A 25,173-nucleotide genomic window follows, 5' to 3' on the forward strand; every position below is an offset into this window, starting at 1 on the left:
TTTGTGGCTTTTTCTGATTGTTCATAAACAGCATTGACCCTGACCATGGTTCCTCTATGCCCACTTATCCCCTGGGAACTACTTTCAAGTCTCAATAGCTCTTACAGTGATAATCACTTAGCAAAACTTCCACAGAAACAAACTCACTTGACTAGGCTCCCCCACTTATCTACAGAGCAAGAAACAAACTCCAGGTCCCCATCTCTAGGTCACTAGCTACCAAACAGCATTATAGATTCCTGTAGCCTGATGCACTTTCCCTGACTATGTAAAGTTCTTAGGTTGACCTCTGCACATTCTTGAGATACCACTGACGTTGCATTGGTATAGGGAGTCCAATGGGCCATATGCGCACACAAGGATTTCCTAGATAAAAATCAATAAATACACAAGAGCCTCACTGATATTTCCTACTAGGAAAGAGGTCCTCCTGGCACTCTGAAATGTAGTAGTAACTCACAAAGTGATACTGTGCGGCTCCAGAGGAGTTGACAGAAACTCTTAAATTACCACCAGGGAACAGCTACATCTGCATCAAGAGGCTCCAGCCCCATAGCGGCACTTCTATAGGCAGATGCCCATCCTGTCACTGTCAGTGTCCCAGTAGGATTCTTCTCTGTGGGGGAGTGCACCTCACCCAGTAAATACCATCTGTGAATACCACCAAACCAGCACTTACTGTCTTCTACTGCCCCAACCAATAAATTAAACCCAACACCTGCTGATTCACATGAAAACTGTCTCCTTTGGCATTTAGGGACTCTTGCAGGATTGAACAAAACCCTGCCCAGCTCAGAGAGCTGCAGAATGTGCCCAGTCTCACCATCTGCAATGACACCTTTTTCATAGCTACTCCTTCCTAGAATAGCCATGAGGCCCATCATCTCTAAATCATGGATGTCCATCTGTAACTCATTTTTGGCAAATCACACCAAGGACTTGGAATAGGTGAGCAGCTGCAAGGAGGACCAAGCATGGCACCATTAACTAGCACTGCTCCACTTTCAGAATCACTACCTAGTGCAACTCTTGCTTCCTTGTGGCCTCTTTCATAGGTGCATCACAAAAAAAAAAACAAACCAAAAAAACACTGGCTGTCATTAGTTAAGATGGTTCCTTCTATCCACAGATTCACAGATCTGAACGAAATCCATTTGGAAATCAGACAGGGTCAAAATACCTTAGTGATGGGATGGATTCCTGAGCAGACACGCTGAAACTCAAGACCAAAACCTAACAGTCCCACAGCTACTTGGGGACACCCTTTTCCTTGGGGTCACACTTTGGCCAGTGCCACAGTGGCAGAGGAACTGGTTTACTCCCCAAACTTGCCAATCCCATCACATGTCATTGCTCTGGCTGGGCATCCCAGAGGGTGTGCTGGGGATAACCAGAATGTGAAACTGAGGGATGGGAGTGAGGAAGGAGGACATACAGGAGAAGAGGACAGAGTGGTGTGGCTGACGCAAAGAAGGCTGAGGGCAAGAACAGGACTCAGTACTTACCCCAGCCAGGAGGGAGGGGGCCCAGGGGATCATGGTCAGTCGAAGCACTCGAAGACTAAACACAAGAAACAGCAGAACAAAGAGGTTAAAAAAAGCAACTGGTTGAAAATAAACTGATTAAAAATAAAAATGCCAACAACTCACATCCACATTTCAGCTCTTTGTAAAGGGTGCAGAGGGACCTTAAGTAGCATCCACTCCTCTCAAAGTCTTTGTTTAAAAAAACAAACAAACAAACAAAAAACACAAAGAACTCTGCACAGAGCAGAGCCCAAATGGGTTTGAAGAAGAGTGGAGTGAGGGGGAGGAAGAGGTGTGCAGGAAAAGGTGGGCCAGGGTGCCGAGGCAGGAGCTGAGCCCAGCCATGGCAGGAGGGCTTGGGAGTAGGGCTGCCCAACCAGCTCGCTGCCGGCCTCTGCTCAGCTCCTGCTCACAGCAGCCAAGGCAACTAACTGAAATCCCCACCACCTCTAACTTTCTCCAAGAACCACACACGGGAGGGGAAAAAATAACGCAGGCCTTTCCAATGAAATCATTCCCACAAGCCCTGCCCACGCCCAGGGCTTCCTGGCTGGGGCTGGGCCCTCCTCCCTCCACCTCCCTCCTGGGTGTGCAGCATCTACCCAGACTGAGGGCACATTCATGCCTCAAGCCCCTCACCTTCCCCAGGAATGTTTTCCTTCCCCTTCACAAAGCACCGTTATTCTTCCCCTGCCTGAACCTGAAGTTGCTCAGTGTTCTGTGTTTGCCTGTCTGGGGAGGTGGAGATGGGGGCAGGGTGGCAAGAGAGAAGTGGAGAAGGGAGAGAAAAGGGGACTCCAGGCCTTCAGGGTCACTGTTTACATTAGAGTCCCCACACACACAGCCTAATTCTGCTTCCAGATCCCTGGGGAAAAGGCTGCAGTGGATGGAGAGTTCTCATGTCCTTCAGGGAAGGAGGGTACTGTCAGAAACTTTTCATAGTTAAATAAAACAAGTATTGTTCTACTCCTTTCTCACTTTTTTTTGTCTGAAGCATTTTTATTTCACTTACTAAAATATAATCATATTAAGGGATCAAGTTCTAAATGCAGACTTCAGGCTGCAGGGCTGGCCCCATCTGGGGGTAATGGAGCCACACACGGGCAGGAGAATGAATGGGGCTCAGTCTTGGCTTGAGCAAACATTGGTGGAGCTCGATTGCCAACAAACCCCCTTCACAGTTCTCCCTCCACCCTCAACAGAAAGGACAGAGAAACTTTCTTTCCAAGGTGGCAACACAGTCTCCTCTTCCAAGCAAGTTCCAACAAAGACGTTTAAGTCTTGTAACCATAGGTTCCTTGATAGAACAGGGCCCCTTTCAGTGGAGGGCCTCTTGCCACGCGAAACACAAATGCACCAAGTTGGGGAAATCTGGCTTCAAATTAAGGCACATTACCGCCAACCTCCAGGATATGTGTACAACCTTCATCACAATTTAGATTTATCTCAATACTGATAAACACCACTCCAATTCACAAGTCATCTGGGTATGTGTTTGAGTGTTGGAGTGGTAAGGGTGATGGAGCGCAGCATCTCATAAATCCAAATTCTTCGCTTTGTAGTTAAATGCCTAAGAAGAGTCACTATAAAAACACTAAGCAACAGAAGCAAGAGCAAACATGAAAACATCCATTTTGGATAATGAAGCCAAACAGAATGCAGTTGGTAAGTACTAAGCCATAGCAATGACTTTGCAAAAGGTTATTTTAAGAAATTAAAAGAAGAGATACTTGCCAGACAAATATCAGCTATTTTGGGTCTCTTTTTGGAAAGAGTATTGTTTAAAATGTCCACAGGTTCTGGTGGAAAATCAGCTACAAAGTGTTCCTAGCTGAGCTTCAGTAAGCTTATAGTCACCTTTTGCATCACTCTACAATGGACCAAAGGCTTCTGATAGCACTGAAGTAGACACAAAAATATTTATCAGTTCTTTTAAACTTACACCACCCTCCACAACATATAAAAAGGAGAGAAATGAAGAGGCAGAAAGGAAAGGGAGAGACCAGAGATGGATAAACACAAACACATGATATCAGAATCCATGGAATCCAATGCTCACATGATTTTTACTTCTTATAGTTAAAAAGAAGCACCTTACTGTTTTGGATATATCTTCTTTAGATAGTATAACTTAAAAAAAATCAGAAAAGCCAGAAAGAAGGAAGTGAACAGAAGCCAAGGAGAAACAACAACAAAAATGCTACATATCATGGCCAGAAAACCAAAACCCATGCCTCCAATGAGTCAACCAAACTGCCTTTTCTCTCTCTCTCTTTTTTTTTCAGTATTGGGGTTTGAACCCAGGGCCTCACACATACCAGGCAAGCACTCCACTGCTTGAGCCATGCCCACTGCCCAACTGCCCCTTCTCTTCCAGCACACTGCCTTGAGAGATCCCAGTGTATCACTTGAAACAGAGCTCGATGCACAGATAGGGCAAGGAGACTTATGGCCACAAGAGAAAACCCAGAAGATGCAGGTAACTTCAAGAGACAAGATAGTGTCCTTTACAGCTACAACACAAAGGAGTGTTGTGCTATTGGACCACTTTCCAGAGAATGTCCAGGGGTTCGGGAGATATGGAGTACAGGCATGAGCCAGAGAGCTCACGTGAGTTTAGTCCCTTAGGGACTAAACACAAAGTCCCAGTATTATTTTAAGATACAAACTCAGAAATAAAGAATGTCTAGTAAATACAGCGGAGGGCAAGAAAGGTTCTGGGAAGGGCATAAGGATTGCAACGGGGAAGGCAGGCATCACGTTTTTTCAGGATGCACCCAACCAACTCAGGACAAAACCAGGTGCTAGAGAATTCAGTCTGAGGGCTCTCTCAAAGAAGTAGGAACCATGTAGTCTATTTCTGCATAGTGCCATTTTGAGTGTACACATTAGAAATCACAGAATGAATTGTGTCAGCCCTGCAGACCTTAGTTTCCTCCTTTATTCAGTAGGGCAGTACAAGGGGGAAAAATAGACAGAGGTGCTACATAAACAGTGGATTGTATGGTGGATAATGACAATGGCACAACATGTAAGACTGTGCTGGCATCCTCAGTGGACCACAGCAGGAACACAAACATAGGGCAAGTGCAAAGCAAACAAAAATGTACACATAATAACTGCTAGAGAAACAAAGGCAAATTCAAAGTTAAGAAAGAAAAGCCCACCAGAAATGTAGAGAACAATAACCTAGAGAATGTGGAAATGGTGTGCATGGAGGTAGACAGCGGGAAGGAAGGACATGAGACTGCAATCTGAATTCCCCTGACTCCCCATTCTGAACTCTACTTCATGTTCTCTGCAGTGCAGCAAAGAACAAGGTCTCAGTTTAAGCTCAGCAAGAGGAGGAGGGGAAGCCACTAGTACAGTACCAGCTCTTAAGTCTTCCTAGTCAAACCCTGGGCCAAGGCCAAACCCCAAAATAACTGTATGAAAGCAACCCTTCTTACTTGTAACCAAGACATGGCACCATAGCAAACAAGAAGGAAAACCAAATCCAGGGGTGAGGAAAAGCAACAGAGAAATATTGAGACAGACCAAAGAAAGATTCCCGCCACATTTTTCAATACAAGGCAAGTTTCACAGAGAAAAGGTGACCCCCCACCTCCATGCACAGCCCTCCTTTCTCTCCAGTTAAGCTGAGAAAAATGTTAGAGCACCAAAAAGAAAAACACTTCTGCATTTAATTTTTATTTGTAAAAACCCTCCAAGTCCAAATTCTACATCTATAATGCTGGAATGATGTTGCTAAAATGAGATGCAGGCAAGAGGAAAGAATGCTCCACAAAGACCAAGCAGACATGAGGGCCAGAAGTTCTGAATCTTCCCTTTCACACACCAAACATCTCAGTCAACCCAGAAAATTTCTTAAGAGTATGGTACAGAAGGAAAAAAAAAAAAAAAGAAAGATTCCTTTCATGGATTTTTTTAAATTACAGAAGTTGGATAATCAAGGAGACCAAGCCATGTGAAACCCCTAAGCTGTCTCCTTGCCTCTAAGTCAAAGGACAGATAGGACAAAGAAGAAAGATGTCCCAGATCTTCCCAGTTTTGGAGCCAGGACCAACCATGAAAATGGCAGGTTTTCAGATCCTAGCTCTAGAGGAACAAACTCTGAAATGTAGAGAATTAACAGATTCCATCCAATGTTTAAGCCTACCAGAACTGTACGCTAGGCATGTTGAAGAGTGGGCAATATGGTATAAGGACATACATGGTACTGACTGGACCAGATCACCAGGGCACAGGCTGTGGATGGGCAACTTCATATGACAAATAACACTCTTCCTACTCATGCCTACTTAGGAAATGGGGCGGGGGTCTTCAACAGTTTCCTCACTTTCTGACAAAAGAAGAGACAGGAGAGACAGAAGAAGGGACAACTAGCCAAAGAAGAAGCTACCATGACTTATGGTTAACAATGGAGTTCCTGCTTTGGGTAAGCAGCGAAAGAGCTACAAATGAGGAAAAAGATGATAAATGATTGCTACTTAATTAAATGGAATTAAATTTTTTTCTGGGCATCTAATTAGGATAGTATCCAACTTAGAAACAGGTTGTGGAGTTATATATGGTCCAACTCAAAACACCTCTAGCCTGTGATATACTGTCTTCTTGTATTGATGCCAGGCTCCAACCATCATGCTTAAGGTGCCTCAAGAAAGCCCAATCAGAGCTCTTCCTGCCAAAGAGCCTATGGAGCTGGGCTCCTCCCACTTTCAGGTCACTAGTGGTGGCTCCAATAAGATGGAGACTGCAGGAGATGGAGCCAGCAGGGTTCCTAACAGAACACAGTATGGGAAGCCATTAGATAGTTAATTTGGGACTGCAGTACCCTGAATTCTGGACTAGAAAGTTTAAATATCATTCTGCAAGTAATGACCATAGAAGGTTTGAACCAGCAAAAAGATGTGATGATGATAACATCTAAAGACTGCTCTGCAGAAAGAGGAAGCATGAACTGGAGGAGAAGGAAAGTCAACAGAGACACTGGTTCAGAGGCTGCTGACAACTCAGATAGGAGGGGGCAGAGGCAAACTGAGTATCACACAGAAAGAGGGTGATCTGGACCAGGTGTCAACAAACTATAAAGGAGCACAAAGTAAATTCTTTCAACCTTATGAGCCATATGGTCTCTGGTGAGTACTCAACTCTGTGGTGATAGCATGAAAGCAGCCATAGTCAGCATATAAACTATGGGGCATGCTTGTGTTCCAATTAAACTTTATTTACAAAACCAGGTGATGGACTGGTTTGGTCCCTGGGCTATCCTTTGCCTAGTCCTGATCTAGACAAGCCATAAAGGTCCTCTATTGTTGAGAATGTGTCAGATACTAAAGATCAAAAGAAAAACTGTAGCAGCAATAGACAGAAAAATTGAGTGACTATTGTGATCTGGAAAGGTGAGGATGAGCTGACCGTCAGGCTTCAGGTCAGGGAAATAGACTGGAGTGTAGAAGATAGCAAAGGAAACCAGTCTTGGAAGCAAGATGGTGAAGTCAGTTTCAGATATGTTGATTTCCTAAACAGAAAGGCTGGACATAGAGTTACCAAGTTAGAAACACTGGAACTTGAGGAATTTCACAGTGATGAGTAAAATCTCCAGAGTGAGATCACTGATGTCTCTGGCTGCTGTTTTCCCTGCTCATCAAGCAAGTCTACAAAGGATGTGTGAGGATGCACGCTGTAACATGCAGAGAGGCTGCCCTCCTAGTGGCAGGCCCCTGCACTCTCACCTGGTAGAGGAATCTTTGGCTAAAGTGCTGCATGGCCCCCTGAAGCTGATTCCGCTGCGACTGCCACTGCTCGTAGTTCCGCACATACTCAGCTGTTGGGCGCTGCCAGGTGGTGGTCCTGGTGTTGTGATCCACATAGTAAAACCTCCCTCGGGGGTCTGTGCGTTTTTCCCAGCTAGGAACATTAAGCTCAAAATTAATATAGTGACCAAATTCTAAAAAATGTCAGGATGGCTGGCAAGGAAGGACCAAGGGAGGGTGTGAACTGTGGCAATGGAGGCACAGCTAGGCAGTCCCCAATCATTGAGGATTTTGGGGTTAGATGATTACAACAGGCATTTGTGGTTGCCTCGGCAGCAACTAATCCCTCCTTGACATTAACTCCTGATACCCAGTTCTGTGGAATCCATGCAGTTCTGTGGAAGCTGACTGTTCCCAACCCCAAAGCTGAATGATTAACTAGGCCAGGAGTACACATGTGATCTATGCTAGAGCAATAACGCAGAATCTCAGGACTTTTGCTAGAAATTCTAGGAAAAAAATAGTCTCTCATCCTTTCTTCAATTCCATCCAATGTTCATCAGCTCACTATGTACCTTACAGATCAGAGAACTAAGAAGCAGCAATAATAGCACGTTTACAGAATTCCTGCTTTCAGATACATGTCATAAATACACAAAGTACAACTGTGCAACACATACTGTTAAAATCAATGCTTAATTTGTGATACAACTAGAGAAATTCAAATATTGATTAGATGTTTAATAATATGAAGGAAATACTATTAGTGATATTGTGGGCTTATATATGATGAGAATTTTTTTTAGATATGTACTGATATATGCATAAATAATATGCTGCTTAGGATTTGCTTCAAAATAATCAGGGTGTGGGAGAAAGGTAGATGAGGGTTACAAATCAGGAACTGGAAATTTTTTTCTATAAAGGATCATAAAGTAGATCTTTTAGGCTTTGAGGGCTACACAGTCTTTGTTACAATTACTCATTCCTGCCATTGAAGTGCAACAGCAGTCATTAAAAAAAGTAAACAGGGATGGAGGTACAGTTCAGTGGTGGAACGCTTATCTAGAATGCACAAGTCCCTAAGTTTGACTCCCAGCCCTACACAAAAAAAGAAAAAGAAAGAAAAAAATAAGCAGATAAGTATGGCTGTGTTCCAATAAAACTTTTATAGAAATAGGAAGAAGCCCAGATTTTACCCACATGTCATTATGGTGCACCAACCTGGTACAAATGAAACAAAATTGGCCAGGAGTTGATAATTACCAAAGCTGAGTGCTGAGTGTGTGAAAGTTCATTATACTATTCTCTTTACTGTGCACATACTTGAAAAGTGGAAAATTTCCATTATTTCCACAATAAAATACTTAACTGTTTTTTTTTTTTAAATTAAGAAGTCAACATTTAACTTTGGTAACTTTGTTTGACTTTAAGTCAAAGTAGGAAACAGTAAGCACTAATGATGACAAATGATGAGTTCCATTCCCGGGTGGGTAAGGAAGAAAAGGAAAACCCAAGAATTCTACTGGAAACTGAAGCTAAAAGCAACCCATCTGTGGAAATTTGAAGGGCCTGAGAGATGAGGTGGTATTTGCCTGACACATACCTGACAGTTAAACCAAACAAATTACAGGGGCTCTCCCAAGGCTCCCCACCACTGCCATCCTTTTACTCTGCAAACTCAGGAGGAAGAAGTATTCCTATTTATGTGGGAGTCTTTCATGGCTACTCCAGTGGGGAGGGTTACTCTATCCTGAGAGAATACACTCCCTTTTAAATTTCTCAGGACCAAGAGACACATGTGGAAAGAACGTTCTGTCCCTGGCAGTCAGGGAATCAAATCCCTTCTCCTCAAACTTGGACAGTCTTCCCTCCTGTGGAAGCCTCTGTCATCTTTCAGTTTTGGAGAACTCAGCTGTGTTCTCACCAAGCCTAGCTGAATTAGGAGCACTCTGCCTTTCAGGTCAGGCTGTGCAGTGAAATGCATCAATAATCTTTCTTAATCAGCCTCCCCATTCTTTTTTCCCCAGAGAGTCTGTAAAAATTCTAGGATATCCTAAGAAATGAGAGCAGAATTCAAGTAACAGGATAGGAAAAGTAATCAAGTGACCCAAGATAAATGTCTCTGATCTCTGCTACCTCTAAAGAAAGGAACTGAACCTCCAGCCTTAATAGGGATATCTCTCTATGGTGACATGACTGAGGGCATCAAGACACCAAGGCTTAGAAGGTTTGCCCAATCTTTCTGTCTCCAGGACTCCACAGTCATGTCAGCTCTGAATACCACTCAATAAAGACCACGGCCATCAGCCAGAGCCAACATGATGCATGTAGGAGAAAGAGAAATGTAGAAGGAGAAGACTTGGAAAGAAGGGAAAATAATAGAGGAAGGAAGAGAGAGCAGGGTAAAACAGAGAGATGGCTGAGGAGGGAGTGATGGAGAAGCCCTTGGGTGACTCCTGGTACCCATTCTAAAGTCTCAAGGCTTGTTGGTTCAGAGCTTACCCTGGAGGAAGAGGCCGCTCCCAGGTGGTAGTCTTGGTATTGTGGTCAACATAATAGACACGCCCATTAGGTAGCTCTCGCTGCTCCCACCTAGGAAAAAAAAAAAAGCCAAGGGAAGTGTGACATACACAGCACAGTCCCTGTTAGACAGGAAGTCCTTCACTACTGATATGGCTAGTTTAGAAGAAACATCAAAGATGACATACAATGTCAACCCAATGGTCACACTAGTTCCACCCTATCACTGAAGTTGGTATCTAGGTGTGCTTTCTTGTTTTGGAGATGGGGTCTTGCCATGGTAGCCCAGGCTGGCCTTGAACTTGCAATCTTCCTGCCTCTCCCTCCAGTGCTAGGATTACAGGTATGCAACACCACACCTGGACAGGAATGCTTCTTGAGAAACTACAGTAGCTCCTCTTTCTGAGATCAGTGTACTAGGATGCAACATAGGTTGCTATAAATTTCCCTCAATGACTCATGAGTCTATATGACATGAATTGGGGGGAGGGGGCAGGTATTGAGGCTTGAATGCAGTGTTTATACCTTGAGCCACTCCACCAGTCGTATTTTTTGATGATTTTTTTCCCAAGATAGGATCTCTTGAACTATTTGCCCAGACTGACTTCAAACCACAATCCTTTTGATCTCTGCTGCCTGAGTAGCTAGAGTGAATTAACTAGAATTATAAGCTAATATATAATATAGAGTAAGCAGCTCTCTCTCTGTATTATATATATATATATATATATATAGAGAGAGAGAGAGAGAGTGAGTAGCTAGAATTATAAGTGTGAGCCACTGGTACCTGGCTTATGACATGGATTTTTCAAATCAGTATTTCTAGGATGTTTCAGAATCAAAGATAAAGTTGGGCACCAGTGGCCCATGCCTATAATTCTAGCTACTGGGGAGGCTGAGATCGGGAGGATCACAGTTTGAGGCCAGTCCAAACAAACAGTTCACAAGACCCCATCTCCAAAATAACCAGAGCAAAAAAGGTACCAGAAGTGTGGCTCAAACAGTACAGCACCTGCTTTGCAAGCACAAAGTCCTGAGTTCAAGCCCTAGTCCCATCACAAAAAAAAAAAAAAAAGGTGATTAAAACTGAAGATCCTTTTCTTCCAAAATGCACTTACAGCATAAATTTATATGAAATTTCTGGGTTTCATGGACCTCTCCAAAAGTTTATTTATGGATCCTTCTGCCTTTTCAGCTGACACAACCTGTCAAAATCAAAAACTACCCCTGTTCTCCTAGCATTAGATATATTCATAGTCATACTTATTTTTAAAATGAATGATTCATTAGCAAAGAATATTAATTTTATTTTTGAATGGTGCTAGGGATCAACCTCAGGGCCTTGCACATGTTGGTCAAGTATTCTACCACTGAGCTATATCCCCAGCCCTAGCAGAGGCTCTTTAAGAAATCTAAGTGAATCCAGAAACATGGTGTACTGTTATTTACTGAGTTTCAGTGTATGTTTAAGTAAATATGAGACAAGTATGGTGAGGTGGCTCATCTGTGCTAATGGAAGGATGACCAGGTAGCAGGTGACTCCATGAGTATGAACAGTAAAAAAAAAAAAAAAAAAAAAAAAAAAAGCCAAGCACATCATCTCCACACTCCTGTTACTCACACATGGTCTGACAATGTCTCTACTTACACAAAATATAGTAATCTATGTATAAAGGATACAAAAACTTTGTATAATGCCTACCACTTTACAAAGGATGCTAAAGGTCCCATGAACCTCTACATTTTACACTAAATTAATTTCCCTCTAGTTTTGGGCACTGGTTAGCAGAAGGTACCCTTTTCAGGAAACTACTGCGTACTCTGTTGTGCTGAAATACTTGTTTTGAAAATGCAAGTTTGTTCCTTTGTGACTGATACATGAGTGAATATGAACAAAATGTGAATTTTGTGATTTTATCTCTAAGAATACTAGATGAACACAGAAAGTTCTCTCAGTTAAACCTAATCACACAGAAATACACAAAACCCATAAGCATCTACTAGCTACCTCAGTTTACCATGAGTTATCTGCCACCATGTCCATGCCTGGTATTGTAATTTCCTGTTTGATTTCAGATAACCCTCCATGGCCTACTTCACAGTAACACCCACAAGTCCCAGTCCTTCCAATACCTGCTTCTACAAGCAAACTTCAAGTCTACTCCAGGGAAAGTGCCATATGACTGTGGTGTTATGTATTTCTTAAATCATTTAACACATGTAAAACTGTCTTATTATTAAGTTTCTAGTTTTTTCATGTCACTGACAAATTTCAAGTGTTATAACTCTAACCCATTTTCCCCCACAAGCCCTGTGGTTTTTACTGCATGATTTTGCATAGCATGGTAACTTTTAAGACTTCTTACATTAAAAGCAGAGCTGACTACATGGTGAAATATGCCGTAACTTCCATTTCTTTTTTTTCACAAATTTGCATGTCATCCTTGCACAGGGGCCATGCTAATCTTTTCTATATCGTTCCAATTTTAGTACATGTGCTGCCAAAGCAAGCACCGTAACTTCTATTATTAAGCCTAATGTGTATACATTGACATATTAACTGTATTCAATACCATTTTTTTTCATTAAACAGGAATGTCTGATTAGCATATTGCATTGGTCAGGCCTCTGAAACTCATTCAGAAACAGATAAATGAAGGTTTTAAGGCAAAGAAGGAAGAAGGAAGGCACCACTGACCCTGGAGAATCTGCCCATCGCTTCTCGGCCTTTTGGCTAAGATCAAGTGTAGTATCTGGAGAATCTGCCATGAGCTACAGGCTAATGCTTTATCTCATCCAACTCTGGCCTTCATTAAGGTGGGAATACCATTACTCATGAGGAAACTGAGATTCAAAGAAACTACATGGGATTCAAACTCAGCTCTGCTCTCCAAACCTCTGAGTTTTACAACATCTTGATCAAAGGAAGAAAGGGAAAAAGAAGAAGGTAAACTGAAATTTATAGGGACCTAGACACACTGCAGACAAGGTGTCTTCCCAATCCTGGTCTAAGGATCCACAGGTTCATTTCTAAGTTCCATCTTAATCACAGCCCTCTGCTCTGATAAGGTCTACCAGAAGAAGTAAATTTTTACCTTCCACCATAGGGAAGACCAGCTCTGGGGAAGCAGTGATGTTTAATGATTCCACCCTCTCCACCCTACCCCCCCAAAAGAGGGGTCAACTACTGGGTTGAGGACCAGAGTTTTACTGTTCAAAGAAAACCATTAGACAAATTAAATATAACAGTTTATTTGAATAAAGAACAATTCATGAATTGGGCAGTACCCAGAACCAAGAGAGGTTCAGAGAACTTGGCCCAGCAGTGTGAGCCCAACATGGAAGCAGGTAGAAACCTGAATGGCTATAGTCAGACCTGGTCTGATCAGCTGGATATCTGCCACTGGCTAAAACCCAAGTTACTTGTTACAAAAAAAAATACTCCTTAAATTAGGTTTCAGTTTGTTTACCTTCTAAATTAAGGTGAAATTCATTATGTAGACACTCAAAGTACAGAGATTTTGAGTGTCAGGCTAACAGTCTGCTATTTACTTATTTAACAGTACAAACACCAATAAGACACACTTGGAACATTTTCTCTAATGGGTATGCTTGCTCAAGGCTCTGATGAAACAAAATCCTAGGAATCTGACCCAGGTACCCTGCTTCCTTCCACTGCAAAAGGAAGATCTTGTACTTCAATCAGTATTTTATTAACAAGGCATAATTTTCAAAAGTGCCCAGATGAAAATGTCCACTGGGTTAAGTTAAAGATCTTCTCTCTCTGGATGCCCTTTTGAATTAAAGATAGAGGAACAAATATTGCCAGCTCCAGAGGCTGGAGTCCCTGTGTTGGGAATCCATCCCTTCCTTGAAAACAGGAGTTATTTGGGAAGTTTTATAGTACAAAAGCTCCCCAAACATGAGTTTATTTATTTTATAGTCACTATTTGGAAAACGGTCTATAATATTTGGATGGGATGCCCCTTTTAAAAGGCAAAATATCTGCTGTAGCAACTGGAGATTTTTTTTTTCAAATGTGAATAGATTTTTCTTTTATTCCAAAAATTCTTTTGCTATAATAACTTTCCTCTTATGAGCATCTCTACTTTTTTTTTTTTTTACCTCTTTTACATTTCACTTGATACAAGGGGGAAACTTTGGTTTTATTATACTTTGCCTGATATCTTAATTTAAAGATAGGAGAATACTTCAAATTCCAGGAAGTAAATGTTTTTAACTGCCGGAAACAGTATATGAGAATATACTGTTATACCAGAGTTAATTCCTCTTCCCTTATATTCTAGTTTCAGTGGCTCTTTCCAGCATAGACCCAGACCATATTTGCCCTTCCCATCTTTGATCACAGCTGATCCTAGAAATGAAAGTCTTTCAGGGACTGCTATTGTCCAGCAACGCTCCATGTCCTTCCTGAACCCTCTCAACTGGCTTAGCTAGAAAAATAGTTACCAGAGGGACAAGACCTTTCTTCCAAGGCCTTTTTTTACACATCTCCATTTTTCCTTTTAACATTGGACTCCTGCTCAGATTAAATGTCCACATGGGTCCTCCCTGATCTCTGACCTGGCATACCTCCCTGTCTTAGAGAACTCTCACTCCTCCCTTACCTGCACAGCTATTCAGGAAGAGTCATACAAATCTCTTCCCCTCATTCATGCAGCACAGTCGGTCATTTCTATCGTCAGCCACATGAGCCTTCCGCTTCTGCTGACCTACATAGATTAAGCCTCTGACTCTTGGTTCTGTCTCCCCATGCCAAGAAAATGATACTGGCATTGACTTTTCATCAGCACATTCCTGTCAAGGGTTAAGTTTTTGTTCCTTACAAGCATCTTCTTCACACTGAGATGAAAAGGCTTTTCAAACCAACTGCCCTTGGGTCTCCCTCAATGCTGCATCTTGGATACGTGGGTCATATCTGCTCTGGCTGAATAGCTTTCTTTGATGCTCTCAGAAACAGTGTTCAAAGCACTGAGTTTGTTTCAGGTCCCTACCCAACACATTGCTCCTTGGCCTTCAATGAGTGACACTGAGCTGGATTGTAGACTGCACAGTGATTCTGTGTTTGAAAGTTATTTAAGGAGTCTCTGATTTCAATTAATCTTAGGTAATTTTTCTTTCACCTAAATTACCCTTTATTCTGTTATATATCTTCCACCCCCACCCCCTAATCTCCCCAGTCACCATCATTAAAAGGTTAAAGGCTAAAAGAAAACTCTCATTATTAGGATAATGTCAATTGTCTCTCCTGTATGCTATCTAAAAAGACATTGTCTGGTCGCTGAACCACATTTTCCTAAAGGTTTCCTAAAAGGTCTTCAGGAAATTACTTCTCTATTATCTGCCACTAGAGTATGTTCAACCATCCTGATCAATATAGTTCCTAGTCAGATTCCCCTGTGTTTGGATAGAATCTCAGTTTCACCAAAAATATAATGAAGTTGGGAATGGGGTTATTGCTAGGCAAGGAATATCAGTATCAAAGAAGTTCTCCTTAAATGACCCTTACAAATTTACATGTCAAAACACTCAAAAATTCTCTCTTAGTAAGAGCTCTATTAACTTGTATTAGTCATTAATTTGCTCACCTTTTATTAACTCAGGCACTGGGCACTAGGAAAGCTCTCAAGCAAAATATGCTTTCCCCATTAGAAAACAAAGCCAGACCACACCTCTTATACATCCTAAGGAAAGGATGGCTTGCTGGTACTTAGATAAAAAGGTAACTTCAGAAGAATATACTGTAAGTGTTTAAGTTTTCTTTAAAAAAAAAAAAAAAACTGCCTGTGCAGGCCAACTCACCATATGCAAAAATAATATGAAATGAGTGTTTTCTGATTTTATGCTCCTATAATAGATAGCTCAGCAGTAAGTCCTACAGTCCTACACTTCCCCTAAGCTTGGGACACTTCCTGGGTGAACCATAAGATTGGTTTCTTGGGTAGGGATGTTTTCAGCCTGCTTTATGAGTCAGAAATCCATATGTGGTGGAATATATCTCCTGCTCACTGTTTTCATGGCTTCAGTAGGTTCTTTGTTATTTGGGTAGGAAATGTTTTAAACTCAGTCCTTCCCTGCAAGGACTTTCCCTGAAATACTGAACTAGCCTTTAAATCTAAGATACTAACCTCCTTTTAATAACTACCAACAACCAGCATTTTCTGCCCTCTAAGCCTAGGATGTCAAAGTAGCAGATACCAAGGCTCTAGAATGAAGTCTGGTTTTCTCTTCCTTTTTCTTCAGTCATTCCATTTTCACTGCCTTGGGAAAGACCCCAAAGCTCATCAATGGAAGCTGGCAACATTGAAAATATGCTTCCACAGAGAGGCAAGACCATTCCTGAAGGTGGTACCCATAAAAATTTTTCAATGTATTTGGATAAAATATTGGCAGTACAGGTAAAAAAAGTCTCAAAAACAGTCAGAATAAAAACAGGTTTCTTTTTCCAAGTGCAATGTGGCAACTTGGCCAGAAACCTTGTCTATATGAGTCTATACTCATTAACTACTACTTTTAGAACATGTCAAGAGATTTAGCAGTAAGTGCACATTAGAGCAATTATAGGAGAACTAGAAACAACCTAAATGTCCCCAAATTAGTAAAGTATGTTATTTCTATAATGCGTATTCTTTCACTGAAAATAACACTGACTTATTCAGATATTTACAAAATGTTAGTGGAAAAGTTACCTAGTAAATAGCATGTTTATGATAATATTGTATTTAAAAGTTATATAAATGTCCCATTTTTCATTAAATCTAAAATGCCTTGATTATATGGTTATTTAACATACCATTAAGGAAAAAAAAAAGACTGCCAATTAAATAATTGCATGCCAAAGCTTATAAACTACATTTTGATTTTGAAGAAGTTAAAATGTGAGTTGACATGCACATCAAAATCAACAAAACATGGAGTTCTATATGTGTGTAAAATTTTTACAACCTCAGAGTAAGGAAGCATTTTAGACAAGACAAAAGGCAGATGAAAATTTGGCTATTTTAAATTCTTGCACAATAAAAGGCAACATAAACTATGTGAAAAGACAAGCAACAGACTGAGAGGAAAAAGTTGCAATGCATTAAATTTAGAGGAGATTAGTATCCAGTATGTATTAAGAATCCTATAGATTAAAGAAAAAAATACAGGGCTGAGGTATGCCTCAAGTGGTAGAGAGCTTGTTTAGCATGTGTTGAGACCCTGGGTTCAATCCCCAGTACCATTTGAAAAAAGAAAAAAAAAAAAAGTCAGAGACTATTTAAATGTCTAATATGAAATAAACAAATTATGGGGCTGGGAGTATGACTCAAATAGTAGAGCACTAACAATCAAGGTCCCAAGTTCAATCCCCAAATCCCCCTTGTATGGGCGGGTGTGGGGGGGGGAATAGAAAAAAATAAGGAAACCAAGAACTAAAAAAGAGATTCAATGTCAGTAATAACCAAGGAAATTCACGTTAAAAACACAAAAAGATACCATTCACAGTCATCAGACTGGCCAAAATGAGAAAATGTGACATTTTAGCAGGAATGCTTGGGCATGCTCAAGGACCGTGAGCAGGTCAGCTGACTTGAGAAAGTCATTTCATTGTTGCCTACCGAACTGAAGATCTTCATCCTCTACAATGCAGAAACTCCAGTTCTAGGACATACTTTTTTATTCTGTTTTTGAAACACAGTCTCACTATATAGCCCAGGCCAGCCTTGAACTTGTGATTTTCCTGCCTCTGCTCCCAAGTCCTGGAATTATAGACAGGCACCACAACACCTGGCCCAAGACATATCTTAAAAAAATACAATACCAACAGAATACTACTCAGCTGCTTAAATGGATGTTCCAAGTTCCATTTATCCCTGTACATCAGGAATGGGATCAGACCACAAGACTTGCAAATATACTGGTAAGGTCTTTATCATTAAGCATTTAAAGAAAAAAAATATCCCCAGCTAGTGCAGCATGAGGCTAAAATTTGAAAAAGCTATCTGGTGAGTCCACGAGAATTCATTTTATTATTCACCATTCTTATATGCATGCTTATAATATTTTACAGTAAAAATAATTTGTTTTTAAAACTACATACTTTAATATTATCAAATTTCGATGTCTATTCATGTGTGTATGTCCGTATATGTGGCCTCAGGCAAACTGCTTAAGGTTTCCTCACTTGCGAGATGTAGATAAAAGTAGCTACATCACAGTTGGGCATGGTGGTGTATGCCTGTAAACCCCTGCTACTCAGGAGGTGAAGGTAGGAGGTTCACACTCCAGGCCTGACAGGAGGAGGGAAGAAACAGGGGACCCTATCTGCAAAACAAACTAAAAAGCAAAAGGACTGGGGCTATGGCTCAAGTGATAAAGCACTTGCCTAGCAGCCTGAGGCCCTGGGCAAAGTCCCTCACACCCTCTTATCTATAATCCTAGCTACCCTCATACCTGCAATCCTAGCTACTTTTTATTAGGCTGTCTAGCCCAATAAAAAGCTAGGTACACCCATCATCCCAGTTATGAAGGAAATGTAAATAGAAGAATCACAGTCCAGGCCAGCCAAGGCATAAACACAAGACTCTATTCGAAAAATACCTGAAAGCAAAAAGGGCTGGAGGTGTGACTTATGTGGCAGAGCCCCTGCCTAGCAAGCACAAAGCCCTGAGTTCAAACCCCAGCACCACACACATACATACATAGACACACACACACACACACACACACACAATAGCAACCTTAACAGTGTTGTGAAGACCAGGGAAAAATATATGTGAAGTGCATTAAAAAAAAAAAACAAGATTAAATCTGGGTGGGTCTCTGTTGTTGTCTTCTTCTGTCTTTTCTAATGTTCTATCAATGAGTTTTTATAATAAGGGCACTGAGAATAAGTTTTATAATAAGGGCACTCATTCAACAAATACCACCTCTCTGGAACAACAAATTTCCATCTCTCTGGAAGCCAAATACTGTGTTACGTGCTGAGGATGCAAAGATGGACACAATAATTCCTGCTCTTGAGGAGCTCTCAAGAAAGTATATTAAAAATGAAAATAATTATGCATGATTACATATATAAAGTCATTGTGAGACTATCTCATGGCCCAGCTTATGATGACAGTAGTGTCTTTGGAAAAGACTTATGTCCTGAGATGAGGAAGCTAGAATGCATACTATTCAGTATGACCTGAGCATATAATAGTCCTTGCAGAGTCAAGAACTAAACCACATCCAGCATTAAAACAAGTGAGGGAGGAAAGATTCTCTCAATATAATCCTTTAATCTGGAGTCACTCAATATGCATCCTCAGCCAAAACTGTTAACAGACCTATTGTAAGAGGTCCTCAAACTACTTTTGCTGGAAAGTACTGACTCCTTACTCGGGCCCACAAATTGACTAAAAATAGGAGAAAAGCTCGGCATCTCTGCCTCCATTTTATACCCTTTGTCCTTTGCTCTGAGCCATTCTCTCCTGCAGCCACCCTGGAATCAAGGAAGGACAGAAATGAGGACCGAAACTACCCGTAAGGAACGAACACCAGAGCCTTGCAAGACAGAGCACCCCTCCAAATAAGGATAATTTACCTATAATTATGAGGCTGCACACAGAAGCAGGAGTAATCATGTCTTGAGATCACTCCCCTCAAGTGATGATAGCAATAAACAACTTCTCCGGAACCCTGGAACCCTCAAAATACAAGAACTGAAATAATGGTCAACCAGACCCCACTTGACCACTGGAATACACCTGTGACTGGGACTGTTTAACTATGCATACATTTTGTCCCTGCCCTAATTCTTTGTTTATTTAAAGTTAAAGCTAATGTCTATACCTCAAAGATGGCTGAAGATGGGCTGAGTGCTTACTTTGCCTCTTCCCATGGTGCATTTACTGGGCAGTGTAATAAATCTCCTTTCTCTGCCCTTCACCATGCTGTTTATTTGGCTTACAGGGGAGAGTGGCCAGACATGACATGTGGAAGCCCAGGAGTTTGGACCCAAAACTCTGATTTCACCATGACCAGCAAAGTAGAGAAGTTTCTCGGCATTTAGAAACTTTTGTGCCTTTGACATTGCTACAATATCCAAATGCATAGAGGCATCCCTTAAACAGAGTATAGAACAAAAGTATAGTTTTGCAATAGACTGGAAATTTAAAAATAAATTAAAACAAAATGAGCAACAAAAAAGGATGGGTTCTTCCCAACAGTCTGAGAAGCACTGTTTAAAAAAACTCCTTGGGTAAGACTCTTTGGACAGTGCTGGGATTGAGTTTGGAATGGAACTCAATGGCAGCAGCTGGTTTACAGCTTAGCAAAGACGCTCCAAGTTCTAGCATCTTTTCGAGTATCTCTACAAATCAAACATAAAGAACTCTCACAAGGCTATCATCCTAGATAGGGTCTCAAGAACCACCTAGAGAAAATGTCTCTTGTTCTCCATAATTGGGCATGGGGGCAGGGCAGATGGCAAATCCAAAAAAGATCTAGAAAACATCCCTCCTCAATTAATTCTACTGTGAGGCAGGAAACAGGGCAGCCAATGACTGCAAGAGAAAAAGGATGGTGTGAAACGGCAGAGCTGAAGGAAGCCAGCAGTCTAAATACAACGCCCTCCCTTATGTAAGAAACCACAGCCGGGTGCAAGCTGCCAGGGCAAAATAATGTGTCTCTGTGTATTAAGGATGCAGGGAGATGCAGACAGTCGGGGCGCATTTGGAGTTTACTGAAGCCATGTACAGACGGTCTGTTAATGAGCACTGGGTCCCCAAAGTGGGCTCATTGCTGACAAAAACCAGATAGAGGGCCAGCTGACCAAAGCAGCCTCACTTCCCATTGCCCCCTGCTTGGACCACTATCTCACACACCTCCCTAAAGTCTGGCACCCCTCCAATAGGCATTTGCAACTTGGACACTAAACACCCTTCCCATGGCTTCTTTCCTGCTAATTAAGTTTAAAACCTTCAGAAAACAGGAGGGTTACAAGACAAGGAAAGAGAAAAAGAATGAGGAACACAGTGTTTGGACCCATGCATCTCAGGTATGCATAGTCTTCGGGTCTTAAAACATACAGATGTGTGTGACCTCTTTATGATCAGTCTCTACTGCTGCAAATTTTAGAAGGGCGATGTGGCAACTTGAAAACCAGACCTTGGGGTCCCCAAGTGAACCTTGCTAACTTCTCAACTCCTCAATCCCCTTTACTTAGCAATGGGAGCAAGGTTCACTTGGAGATTGAGGAGTTGAGAAGATAAAGTTGGAAACAGACAGGCTGAAGGCCTTAGCAAGCAACCCAGTTTGGCTCTGAAATGCCTTAGCAAAGAGAAGCCAAGCTCCATAGTGACAAGGGTCCCTTGGGAATAGGGAAGAGTATTCTGATCTGTGACAGATGCAAAAGCCATAGAACAGTGATGTTAGGCTCAACCTTCCTGTCCTTGGGAAGAAAATGCAATATTCTTGTCATAGCTGCTCTTTCTTAGAGGCATCAAAGAAGCAAAAAACATTCATCCAGGTGGATGAAAACAAAACAAAACAAAAACCCAACCAAACAAACAAAAAAACACCAGGATGGTACTTTAATGTACTCATATATCCATTACAAATAAGTCTTGGCAGGACTGTAAAATACATATAGTATGTGTACGGGGTACTACTGGAAAGGGGGAAGGTGAATGAAGGAGATGAAGGTGAGGGTATATGGTTGATGGACTTCATATATCTATATGAAATAGAACAAGGAAACCTCTTGCAATTGCTTTAAGTGGGGTGGGGAAGGAGTTGAGGGGGAGAGACGATGGGGGTGATCTAACCAACATACAATATAAGCCTAATTGGAATTGTCACTACAAACCCCTTCCCCACTCTCCATGAAACAAATATATCCTAATAAAAAACTTCATAATTAAAAAAAAAAAAGTGTTAAGTCTTGAGGGCCTACTTTGTGCCAGGCTCCTCCTCATCTATAGCCCAGCAGGTCAGAGGGACTTGAACAAGTCATTATAAGTGTGAAGAGAGTTACACATGTACATGCAGTAGTTTAACGTTGTCTACCAGGGATTAGGGAAGCATTCCAAAAGGAATTACTGATTGAGCTGAAACCTGAAAATGTATAGGAATTAACAGACAAAATGTTAAGGATGATTTCAGGAAGAGTGACCAGCATGAAAGAGGGTCCCCCAGTCTGGAGAAAGGTGGTACTTTGGTCAAACTAAATTATTATGGCTAGGGCTTAGAGAGCAAAAGGAGAAAAAGCTTTTCAGGCTTACTTAAGGCTTTGGAAATTTATCCCTAAAGACAATAACAATAAGCTACTGCAGCATGCCAAGTAAATAAAGGCCATGCTCAGAGTTTTATTTTAAAAGGTTAAAATAAATTAGGGAAGGGCAAGAAGATTTGTTTGAGTGACAGATAATGGTTCTTTGGTCTGGGATAGGCCAAATGGGCAGAACTGACACTTATTAAAGAGGCAGATTCATTCTTTCCTTTAACTATATCTTGGAATCCCACAACAGGCCAGAAACTGTGCTAAGAAGACAGCATACAGTGGTAAATAAGAAAGGCATGACCAGCCAGGCCACAATGGCTCACACCTATAATCCTAGCTATTTGGAGGGGGAATGAGATTGAGAGGATCAAGATTTGAGGCCAGCATAGGCAAATACTTCACAAGACTCCATCTCCAAATTAACCAGAGCAAAATGGACTGGAGGTGTGGCTCAAGTGGTAGGGCACCTGCTTTGCAAGCACAAAGCTCTGAGTTCAAGTCCCAGTCCCACCCAAAAAAGAAAAAGAAAAAAAGAAAGGTATGACCCCTGCCTGAATGGCACTGATAACGTATTGTAGGAAAGATAACCACTCAATAAATCATTAAACTACACTTGTGACAAATGCTAAGGAGACACATGGAGAGCTGAGAGCATAAGCCAAAGGGCCAGAGGCAACGCTTAATGACTGGACAGATGTCAGGAAGAAGTAAAAGATGGATGGCCTGATGGTGGTCTGGGTAGATGGCGGCACCATTTCAGGAGGGAGATCCGATTCTAGCTAGGATGGGGTGGGTAGGATGATGGGTTCTGTTTTAGACACTCACATGAAGCAATGGGCTCTAGATACAGAAATGAGAGCTGGTATGAGATCCCAGAGAAAGCCACGGGAATAGAAAAGGTAACCAGAGAGAAAATTCAGTGAGACCAGAGAAGATTATTTCTTGTTTAGTTCTGCATTTGCCCAGCCCTGGACTTCAATCATAATGAATGTTTTGCTTAATGAAAATAAAATGAATCACATAAAATAATTTGTCTATAACTTGAGCACTAGTAAATGCTCAATTTAGATGCTACATTTATGTAGTATGCTACCAACATATTCTCTGTTGGCATTTGAATTAGGATAGATTTTGTTCTCTCATTGGTCCCTGACTCCTGAAGACAAGACACCAGAAGTAAATTAATAATCTGCTTTGTCTGGGTTTCCTGAACTTGCAAACAAGCTGAGGTGGGTCTGGATGGCAGATCTGTGAATTGGAAGGGTTGCTGGAGAAACCATACCCTTTCTGGCTTCTAATGAAGAAGAACCAATGGAAAGCATGCAATTCTTACCACTGGGCACCTAACAGTCATTTCCAGTTAGGTAGCAAGCCTTCTCTAAGTCCCTCAAGGGACTAAGTACCCCTAGACGTTTCACAGATGAGGACCTAGAAGGTAGGCTGGAAAACTGGGACTTCAACACCATTCTTGGGACCTCATACACATTAAAGTGGGCAGCAGCCATCCCAGACCCAAACATAGGCCTGCCACATTCTAAAATGCTCCAGGGAAAAGATGCTATTCAAACTCTACCTCAGAAAAGTGTTTTAGCCTCTGGCCAGATGAGAGAGGGGAATGAGCTTCCCTGGGCTGCTCAAGCCTCCAGACTGAGAATAAAGATCTTTTCAGAGCCTAGAGTTTTCCAGCTGCCTGGAAACAGGAAGTGCCCGATCCGGGAGAACAGTAACCCTCACACACGCCCTACATAAAGACATGTTGAGCCATTAGCCCTAATTGCCTGTGACTGACACAGGAGTGAGACTGGCCTTCCAGGCATTTGCTCAGTGGAAAGAAAACAAACAGCTCACTGGGGGCACAAGCAGCCATTTTCTCTCAATTGTGCCAAAATGATTCTGCTCTGTTCTTCCCAAATTATAGCATACAGACTTGAAATTACAAACCAAAGGTCTTGCTAGTATTCTGTATTACATATGAGAGAGAAACAAAATCTCTTTGGGAGTAGACACAAGGAATTGGTTAATAATTTTTTCACAAAATAAAAAACTTGATGGAAAATAAAAACTTTTCAGAATTGCTTCTTAACACTCCCCTGTTCTTCAAGTTTGAAGTATTAAGAATTCTTTTCAATACTTTTCCTTTGATCAATACACTTTATTAAGAGATAGGAGTTAGGTAGTATGCCGTGTGTGTGGCAAAAAATCACATGTGCCTTCAGATTTAGGACTTTTATTTTAAAGACTGGGTCTTCAGAAGTAGCTTTAAGAAAAATACAGCACATTATACATCAAGCAGGAGAATGTACATCCTTCCTTTCTCCTTCATGAGTTATACAGATTCACAGGACCCACCACCAAGCCAACTTTAGCCAGATTGCCAGGGACTATTACAATATGGACATTGGTTTCTTCCTTATCAAACTGATAACCAGGATAAACAACAGGATTGGTCCTAACCATGATCAGCATTAGCTAAGACTTCATTTACCAGTTCAGAAGCATTCTCTTCTTTTAGTTCCCCTTCACAACCACTTCAAAAATATCACTTGCATCATTCAGCAAGTGCCTCACATGAACCATCTTCTTTGAGTCCCTAAATTTCCTGGGAGACACATATGGTCATTATCTCCACCTTCCCAAAATGAAAGTCACTTGGCCAAGGTCACACAGTAGGATAGAGGGGTTGATTCAACCCAGATCAACTGATTTCCAAGTTCCTGCTCTTCATCTCTACTCACTATGTAGTCAAATTTGAACTTCCCTTTGCTTACGGGGATCATCTTCTCATCCAAGGTCTTTACCACCATATTTAATTCCAAACTGAAGGATGGCAAGAAAACTAGCAGCTCATGTTAATTTCAGTCCCAGCTATGGAAATAGCATACAGTAATATTAATTCAGAAAAACCCAAGTCCTCCACAAGCTAAGATAAAATTCAAGAGAGAAAAGGTGTTTTCTAAGCAGGATCTAGGTGAATACCCTCCCAAGATTCAGAAAGGCAAAATGAGCTCCTTGTTTGGTAGAAACCACTCACTGAGTCAAGCTGTTCATTTCAAGTAGTGGCATAAGGTAGCATTGATTCTGTCCAGATGATTTAGAATCT

At 41.4% G+C, this 25,173-nt stretch overlaps 1 protein-coding gene, 1 non-coding gene and 1 pseudogene across 5 annotated transcripts in view; 1 reads left to right on the forward strand and 2 right to left on the reverse strand.

Annotated features, from left to right (window-relative positions):
- Positions 1–25,173, reverse strand: part of Wwp2 (WW domain containing E3 ubiquitin protein ligase 2) — a 135,522-nt gene that overhangs the window by 20,998 nt on the left and 89,351 nt on the right. For 3 of the 4 annotated variants that reach the window (XM_074055744.1, XM_074055746.1, XM_074055745.1), the window contains exons 9-11: positions 9,788–9,877; positions 7,262–7,436; positions 1,506–1,560 (exon numbers count right to left, since the gene is read on the reverse strand). In XM_074055744.1, coding sequence (XP_073911845.1) covers positions 1,506–1,560; positions 7,262–7,436; positions 9,788–9,877 — 320 coding nt within the window. Of the gene's footprint in view, positions 1–1,505; positions 1,561–1,649; positions 2,477–7,261; positions 7,437–9,787; positions 9,878–25,173 lie in introns of those variants that run through there. The other variant, XM_074055747.1, reaches the window with a different exon arrangement.
- Positions 12,213–12,319, reverse strand: LOC141417640 (U6 spliceosomal RNA). Its single transcript, XR_012442291.1, has one exon. It is a non-coding gene; the product is annotated as a U6 spliceosomal RNA (small nuclear RNA).
- Positions 12,520–12,601, forward strand: LOC141417612 (U2 spliceosomal RNA; annotated as a pseudogene).

This window comes from Castor canadensis, chromosome 15, assembly GCF_047511655.1.
Source record: "Castor canadensis chromosome 15, mCasCan1.hap1v2, whole genome shotgun sequence".
NCBI classification, from domain to species: Eukaryota; Metazoa; Chordata; class Mammalia; order Rodentia; family Castoridae; genus Castor; species Castor canadensis.